The sequence below is a fragment of the Equus quagga genome, chromosome 5, assembly GCF_021613505.1.
Source record: "Equus quagga isolate Etosha38 chromosome 5, UCLA_HA_Equagga_1.0, whole genome shotgun sequence".
NCBI lineage: Eukaryota > Metazoa > Chordata > Mammalia > Perissodactyla > Equidae > Equus > Equus quagga.
In genome coordinates, this window is record NC_060271.1 from 123,289,031 (window position 1) to 123,297,660 (window position 8,630).

Below are 8,630 nucleotides of genomic sequence, written 5' to 3' on the forward strand. Positions count from 1 at the left end.
TTGTACAAGTCTTTCACCTCCTTGGTTAATTCCTAACTATTTTATTCTTTTTGATGCTCTTGTAAATAGAATTGTTTTCCTAATCTCCTCTCTGGATTGTTCATTTTACATAATTTTTTGTTGAATTAAACATATTGTAGTTAATAAATTTCTATCTGGATTTCTTTTTGGCATAAACAGCCAAAGAATGTAAACTAACATCATAGATCACATATTGTCAACAATTGAAATCCGGTTTAATTAACCCGTACGTTATTTCAGACGTTCCAAAATGAGAAGTTTGCAATCTAGGGGTTTTGGAGTAAATAAATAGTAGGGTTTGAATTCCGACTCTGGACCGTGGGACAAGTAAGCTCATGGGATTTCAACACAAACTGTCTCAGAGTAACCACAGCCTACACAAAACATCCTCTGTTGGGTATTTTGCCGAGGGCGGACACTAGAACTGCAGTGAGTCCCCAGGCCAAGCGGCCATTCATAAACAAACCAAGGCTTCTTCCGCTTCCGGCACAGCCAGCCGCTCCCCGCCTCCCGTATCTGTAACAAAGGACAAGCTCCTCGTAACATGAGACCACGGACCTGGAAACCACTTTACGACCATCGATCTACTGCTTTCTTGGGGAACGGAGCAGGCGGGACCAGCCGTAGTAACAAAACTGCGCTTCCTAAGAGCGTGTCCAAGCTTTCCAGGACCGCAGGATATCTTCGCCGGCAGCGTGGTATTGATCTCGCGAGACGACGGGTGCTCCGAAGGCACAAACTTCTCCCTGCACTAGCGCCGAGGTTTCTCTGTCAAGTTAAATTCCGGGGTGCGGAAGTGGGTCTGTTGTGCCGCCTCTAATCTATCAGAAGTCAATCCTCTTTCTACATGTCAGGGTAGGCCTCCGGCTGCTATGGAAGGGCAGCAAGGGCAACAAAGCCACGCAACCCTAGCACTCGCCCAGGCTCATTTCGAGAAGGGCGAGTATGCGGAAGCCGAGGCGCTGTACTCCGCTTACATTCGCCGGTGCCTCTCTGCGGGTTCGGTAGGAGCGGCGCCCGGGAAGTAAGTATCGCGAGAAATAGGGGCGGCGGCGTCTCCCCAAGGGGGGAGGCGGGGGTCCTCCAGCCTCTCTGCTCGCCGCTGGGAGTTCACGGGCGCCGAGGACGGAGCGGGCAGGTGTCTTCCCAGTAAGGCGGTGACGGGCGCCTCCCTCCGGTACGCCGGCTGGCCCCACCCCGGTGTCCTCCTCCTCTGTTACTCCCTCTCGGATCCTGAGACTTTTAGAGCGGATAGGGCTTCTCCACCTGTGCTTTTTGCATGTGGGATCTGGGGACCCGGTGAGGCGAGGGGACGCGAGTGGTGCCACGCGGGCACGCGGTGCCGCGATTCCAGCCACAGCATCGCAACGGTGTTTTGGTTTGTTTTTCACTTATGAAAAAAAAAGTAAATATATGGAAAATAGTGTAATGAACCCCCGGGTAACCGTCACGCGCCCTGAGTATTATCTCCCCCAGACTATTACTCATCCATGGAAGTCTCAGAGAGCATTGCTAAATAGTAAGGAGTCTTAAAAAAGACATAACCGTAGTATCATTATTATCATATAATTTCTTCATATCAAATACCTAGTCAGTGTTGGAACTTTCCTGATTAATCAATAAAGTTTATTTTGTTTGGTTGGTTGGTTTTTAGCAGTTGGTTCAAGGCAGAATGCACAGCAGGTCTCAATCTATCAGGCTCCCCTTGTTTTTTTTTTCCCTTGCAGTTTCTTTGTTGAGGAAACCGAGTGGTGTGTCCTGAGAACTCCCCATATTTGGATTTGCTGAATTCATCTCCCTGACATCATTTAATATGGTCCCCTGTGCCCTACATTGCTTGTGAGTTGGTAGTTAAATCTTGAGGTTTGCTCCAAGTCAGATCCAGTGTTATGGCAAGAATACTTCATGTGTGGTGGTGTGTACTTCCACCAGGAGGCACGTGATGTCTTTTTGTGTTGTTAGCATCCTCACCTCTAGGACCTGCTCGTCCAGACTATCTTGAGTTTATGCCTGGATGTGTAGCATTTGTTGTTACTCCAAGTTTTGCCTTCGTTGTTCTTGTTGATGGTGTGGACTGGACCAGGATGAGACACGAAAGAACAGACCAGGGTTAAATGAACAGCTTTTCTGACAGTTTCGAGTTGTCTGCACCATCACCCTCTCCCCTCAAAGATTTGGTTTTTTTGACAGGATGCCAGCTTGTCTTTTGTATGAGGCTTAAGATTCCTATCCTGTTTGTTAAACTCATGTGGAATTAAACTAGGAAAATAAAATTGTTTTCTCATTTCAATAATACACCAGAATAATAGTTAATTGAAATTTCTGAACAGGCAATAAGATGGCACCACCATCCCCCCCCACCCGCCACCCCCTGGTCAAAAAAAGTAGTCAGTATAGAATGTGTAGTTTTCCATCCTTGTTTCAAGCTCGAAGAATAGTCTTATCTAGTAGATTTCAAAAAGTATTCATTAGCAACAGGTGTATTGATGCCATCTAGTTTTGTTACTCCTCCTTTGCGCATCTCGGTGTCCCAGCACAAATGTGTGTCTGTAGCAAATGTAGTTTCTCCCCCTTAGCAGCACAGAAGAGATCTGCATGATTTCGTAGAAGGGAGCTCTGTATGCCCGAATGGACCTTTTTATTCCCTTACAGTTCTGAAATTCTTCTAGGAACTCATGGATTGAAACCGAATTCTGTGATTTCAAACTTTTTCCTTAAATGTATCTTTTGGAGTTTAAATTTAATTTTTGAAATATTGGGTCACTGAATCATTTTGAAACAGTATTTGCAATCTTTGAATGCCTGCCACTCTGAATGGTTTATAACATTTTCTTTTAATATCCAAAAGTACAGCCTAGCCATAAACCTAATTTCCAAATTTTTTTTTGCTAAAGTTTGAAAATGCTAAAAATACACATTTGGATTAGGTTAAATTCCATTATGATAAATACTATCATTACAAAATCTCACTATTACAACAAAATAATTTTGGCTTCAACTTTTAGCCCATGCCTTTAAAATAGGAAACAATTTCCACATGAAAAATAGGCTTTCAGAATTTGTTGTAATGAGATCTAAATCTAAATCAAACATTCTACGATCCTCTGAATATAAGACATTTCTAAGAAGTTTAGAAACTTAATGACTAAAACCTTACTGGAGTCCTGAGGCTGCATTTTTCTTAAAACTCCTTGCTGGGAGTGGTTCACCTACTGTCATAACAGAGATGAATGGAGTGTGCCCTCCTGTTCTGTAGGTTCTGACACTGGTGCCAGTGGCATTCAGAAGCGTCCTGTACCCAGTCTCTCTCAGTCGTAGCTTGCAGAAACAGAATTTTCTAAAGCTGCAGTGGCTTCTCTCCATTGTGAGCAAACTTAGACTTCAAGGAGACCTCTAGGCTCTGAGTAGCTCCTATGGCAGCAGTAGTTACGGTCACTGTTGGAGATCTCAAGGATCAAGATGTTAAGAGAAGTAATTTTAATCACACTCACGGCAGTCACACTATACTTTGCACTATGGGGTATAACAAAGAAATGACAGATGAGTTTAACGTGCATCTTCCCCGTTTGGCTCCAATTTGAGAGTCCCTTTAGAAAAAAAGAAAAGAAAACAGAATCATCTCTGACAAGAGCAGAGCCCATTAAAGTTCTCTGTGCAAACGATTCCCCAAGCAGGGGCTGGGGAGAGGGCTTGACCTGTTGAGCTCATGGCCCATCGGAGCTGCCTGGGAGTCCAACCCGGCACAGGAAAGTCCACTCCCTTAAAGCTCCTGGGGCAGCCTCTGGAGCCCTCAGGTGCGGGACCGATTCTGCACACAGGACCACCAGAGTGGACCGGAGCCTTGACGGCCTCGAGCAGGCAGTCAGTCTGGCCTTGGGGAGCATCCCAGCCACGGCTGGAGGGAGGGCATCTGTCTCCAGAGAGCACTCGCTGGGGATCAGCCTGTTGAATGTTCACTTAGGGTTAACTTGTGTTTCTTTATTGTTGGAAAATGATTTCAGATCTCATTGTTCTGAGCTCACTTAACAAATGTGAGAATAAACGTGATGACTCACTTTGTGACCTGTCTGTAGAGAACTTGGACTTTGGGCTGGCTTTCTCTCCTTGGTCGATATGGATCTGATCTGTCGTCTTTGCCCTCCTGGCATGTGCTTAGAAAATGAACGATCATTTTAAAATTATATTGAGCTAACAAGTTGGCAGTGAACTTGGGCTTTGAACAAGCTGTAAACTGAATGTGCTTTCCGGGTTGACGCTGTAGGGCTACAGAATCCTACAAAAGTACGTAATGGGATTAAACAAAAATTGATTCCACAGCTTTGTTTCTCTGCATTTTGTTTCTCCACTTGATTTTTCAGTGTCAATACTGCATGTTATCGGCTGTGAAGTTTGACAACACCCAAAAGAGAATGAAAGTGGAAATGAGAATTTGGTAACAGGGTGTTTTTTAATGTGAACTTTTTGTTTACAGTAAATGCAGCCCTGAGGATTTGGCTACTGCATATAACAACAGGGGGCAAATCAAATACTTCAGGGTTGATTTTGATGAAGCCATGGATGACTACACATCTGCCATAGAAGTCCAACCCGATTTTGAGGTTCCATATTACAACAGAGGGTTGATATTGTATAGGCTAGGTAAGATTTTTTTTTTCTTTTGTCCTTGACGATGTTCTGTTAATTCAGAGCTCTCAAATGTTGTAAAACTAATGTAGCCATCATCAAGTCATAAAGTTATGTGAAATTTAGGTTTAGAGCCTGGGACAAAGGAAGTGTCCCTGTGTTTATTTTAGGCTTTCGACAGGCGTTACAGACCACAACGGAGCACGGGTGGGAATTGCACCCACCCCATGAGGGTGACCCCGTTACTTTGAGCCCGTGCGTTCCCAGCTTCAAAATGAGGCTCATGTTGGTGCTCACCTGTGGAACTTTTCTGAGTTAAAATCTTTGAAGGGTCACAACACAATACAAAGTGAAGAGGTTTGAGATCCTTTGATTAAAGAGGCTGTAGATACTGTTTCACATTTAAAGTGTTAAAAAGAAAATGAATTTCCTGTTTCTTAATTTTACTGTAATTATGTAAAACAGATGATATCATTTTGTTGGTATTTTCTGTTTCTATGCTATTTACCTTTTAAATCTCAATAGATAAACTCGTAGCTAATTTTATGTATTATTCTGTAAAGGTACACGAAATTACTTTGATATACACATCTCTGTATCATTATAAAGAGAAAAAAAATTCCTTTACTAGGAGTGATTGAAAGCTTGTAAATATAGAAGCAGAAGTATAGATCCAAACTTTGCTATGAATAACATATAGAAATATTCAGCTTTTTTCCTCTTTTCCATTTTTTGGGTTCTGGTACAGGATACTTTGATGATGCTTTGGAAGATTTCAAGAAGGTGTTAGGCTTAAATCCTGGATTTCAAGATGCTACTTTGAGCTTAAAACAGACTCTTTTGGACAAAGAAGAAAAACAAAGAAGAAATTACTAAAAAAAAAAATTATTGAAAATTTTAACTTAATTGAAATATTAACTCAAGATCTTTACACCTGGTATTTAATTGTCTCTAATTTAGGTGTTGAGCTGTTTTGATTTATATTTATGAAAAAGAGATTCATGCATTAACACTGAAAGTTAAATAATGTATATAGGAAGCGAATTTCAGATTGAGAAACTATGTTGTATAGGTGTGCTTTTATAAAGTGTAAATAAGTAATAGCAATGTATAATTGTGTATTATTACAGTAAAATAAAGAAATGTGTGGCATTTTCTTCAGTAAAACTATTCTTTTGCTATTTTTTATTCCCAACTTTTTATTTAAATATTTTACATCCACAGAAGAATTGAAGTATAATATAATAAACACATAAACTTTTCACTTAGAGTCACCAGTTAATATTGTACCACATTTGCTTTTTCTTTATATTTAAATATAACTTTTTTCCTGAACCACTTGAAAATAAGTTGCAGATACCACAATATTTCATCCCTAAATATTTCAGCCTACATCTTCTAAGAACAGAGGCATCCTCCTTTATAACCACAATACCATTATAATAACTAATAAAACATGTAATTCTATAATATCATCCACATTCAGCCCATATTCAAATTTCCCCAACTGTTTCCAAAATGTCTTGTGTAGATTTTTATTTCTGGTTCTGGAGGCAATCAAGTTACATTGCATTTTGTTGTTATGTCTCTTTGCATTCTTTTAATCTAGAATAGTCCCTTGCCCATTTTCTCCCCATGGCATTCGCTTTGAGAGCAAAGTTATTTTCTATAGCTAGGCTAGAGAGACATAACATGGGGGCTTAAAAAGGAACACGTGTCCCACAGAGAGCAATTTGAAAGAATTCAGCTTACATTTGATTTTCTCTAGTAATCCTTGATAAGATAGATTAAGATTTAAATACTGAACATAGTCTTCTGCCTCTGGATAATGACAATAATTATTGTCATCATCAACATTTGCTGACAATTTACTATAAGCCAGGCACTGCTAATCTTTAATAAGTTGGGAATGGGATGGGGTGGATAGAGAGGTGAGGCACTGAAGGAAAGTGCTTAGTAAATATAAAGGTTTTAAGAAATCTATTTTATTTAAAGGTTTTAAAAAATCTTTTATTTAGGTGCTGCCAACAAATGAGTTAGGCTATGATGAAGCGATCAAGAACTGGGGAAGAATTTGAAGGGAAGACAAGCCCAAGCCAGCCATGTCTCATCTACAGTTTTTTGTTTTTATTGTTGAGGTTTGGCCTTCAAAGATACAGATCCTGCATCTCAGGATCTGTCCAACTAGTTTGTTATTGCTGTGGAAAAACTGTTCTGGGGTGGAAGTTACCCTAATCGGGAGAAAGGAGAGTGAGTTTGCCCAGAGTCTCCAGAGGTAGGCGCAGAGTGACTTCTATGGCCTCAGATGCCGTCACCATCATCAGCCTGATGGGTTTTTTTAAGTGATGTCATGAATTCGAGGAAGTAATTGCCGTGTGTGTAGTTCATAAATAGTATCTGGCAGAACACATGGAGAATTTGGGCTGCAGGTGAATTAATATTAAAAGGAAATGAAGTCTGGAAGGAAACTGAAAGTCTATATTTCTGGGATTATTCACATTTTCCTGTATGACTTATCTTTCCATTTGTTGGACATGTCTTTAAAAGAATTTATAAAACTGCATTAAAATGTAGAAAAATCCCTCTTAAGAAAACTGTTTTTTTTTTTTTTTTTTAGAAAAGCAGGGTCCCTAGACCTTGGGAAAGCTTAAAGCCGTTCTACCCAGAGAACGAAATACTTAAAAAATGCTTCAATAACTTTACTTTCTTTTAGCTCATATTCTTTTCTCTTTATTCTTGACTGGGATCAGGTGTAATGTGAAAAAAAAGTCAAAAAATTTCATTTGGTTGGTTGAGTTTTATTCAACGTTTTTTCTTCCTTTGTCAGAAAAAAAAAGTCGCTGAAGTTCAGAATCGGCACTTGCTGATTTGGAACCAGGCACGTGTTTTTCTCAAGTTACTGGAAATAACTAAAGAATAATATATTTTCCTCATTTATCTTCTTCAAAACTTAGACATTACACATTCAGATTCTAAATTTCTGGTTGACTAAATAGTTCCTTTGCTGTGTGCCTTAGAGAGAGTATTTTGTGTTTGCTGTCGTTCACATTTCCCACATTTCAGTATTTGTTGAGCTCTCTCCTTTTTCCCAAATGATACTGTTTTCCAGTTTTTCTCTCTGCAAAAACAAGGCAGAAAATTGTGGTTTGTTACAAGGTTTGTCCTCCACAAAGTAAGGTAAGAGATAAATGGATTTAAGTTATTTTTGAGCTTAGAAAATTACTCAAGCATGGAGCTCTTTTTTTTTTTTTCTGAAATCTGTGACTGAATGAAGCCTATGGATTGACTTTATGATAGCAAACTACAGTCCAGCTGGTAGATTAGCAAACTAAATTTCCAAGTCAGCTTTTAATCATCTGTTTGCCCTTTTCTAGATTTTTCCTGGTTTTTCTGCCTTTCACTGGCTCTCTACCCTCCCAAAGCTCTGCATAGTTTGGCCCCCTGCCGTTTTGCGGGTCTGAAGTCTTTCTCAGTGGGCGTGATATATTTCAACCCTGCCGCTCAGGGCAAATCAATTCAGCATTTACTCTGATCCTCCTCTTAGCATCGCCATCTCTGCCAAGTCTATAATCTCCTTAGAAATTTAACTCTAAGTTTCAAATAATTAAACCTATATCTTGCTTAACAGCTTTAATTTGTCCCTGAAAATGCTTCTGAGACGTGAAAAGCCATTAAGTGAAAAAAATTTACATTAATTTTGATCGGAAAAATTATGAATTGCATTTTAGCCTAAGCTACCCAAATACTTTTCACAGACAGAAAAATATATCAATTGAGCAATGAAAACAAATTTATGTAATAATTTGAAATTATGTAATTACATATACAACAGTTACATAAATTGGAATGGCATGAACGCTTACCATACATAGTAATGTTTTTCTTCTTTCTGCACCACTAAAAAAACCCCAGCTTTATTGAGATACAATTCACGTATCATACAATTTACTCATTTAAAGTGTACAATTCAATTGTTTTTAAGTATT

At 39.6% G+C, this 8,630-nt stretch overlaps 1 protein-coding gene across 1 annotated transcript; it reads left to right on the plus strand.

Moving 5' to 3' along the window:
• The first annotated feature begins 317 nt into the window (after positions 1 to 317).
• TTC32 (tetratricopeptide repeat domain 32) lies at positions 318 to 5,811 on the plus strand. Its single transcript, XM_046660205.1, has 3 exons — positions 318 to 1,045; positions 4,493 to 4,659; positions 5,393 to 5,811. The coding sequence occupies exons 1-3, from the start codon at positions 894 to 896 to the stop codon at positions 5,518 to 5,520; spliced, it is 447 nt and encodes a 148-aa protein (XP_046516161.1). The 5' UTR covers positions 318 to 893; the 3' UTR covers positions 5,521 to 5,811.
• Positions 5,812 to 8,630: the final 2,819 nt, after the last annotated feature.

Coding starts and splice junctions, on each gene's coding strand:
- TTC32 (XM_046660205.1), top strand. CDS start 894: ATGGAAGGGCAGCAAGGGCAACAAAGCCACGCAACCCTAGCACTCGCC. Junction 1,046..4,492: donor GTAGGAGCGGCGCCCGGGAA/GTAAGTATCGCG, acceptor TTTTGTTTACAG/TAAATGCAGCCCTGAGGATT. Junction 4,660..5,392: donor GTTGATATTGTATAGGCTAG/GTAAGATTTTTT, acceptor GTTCTGGTACAG/GATACTTTGATGATGCTTTG.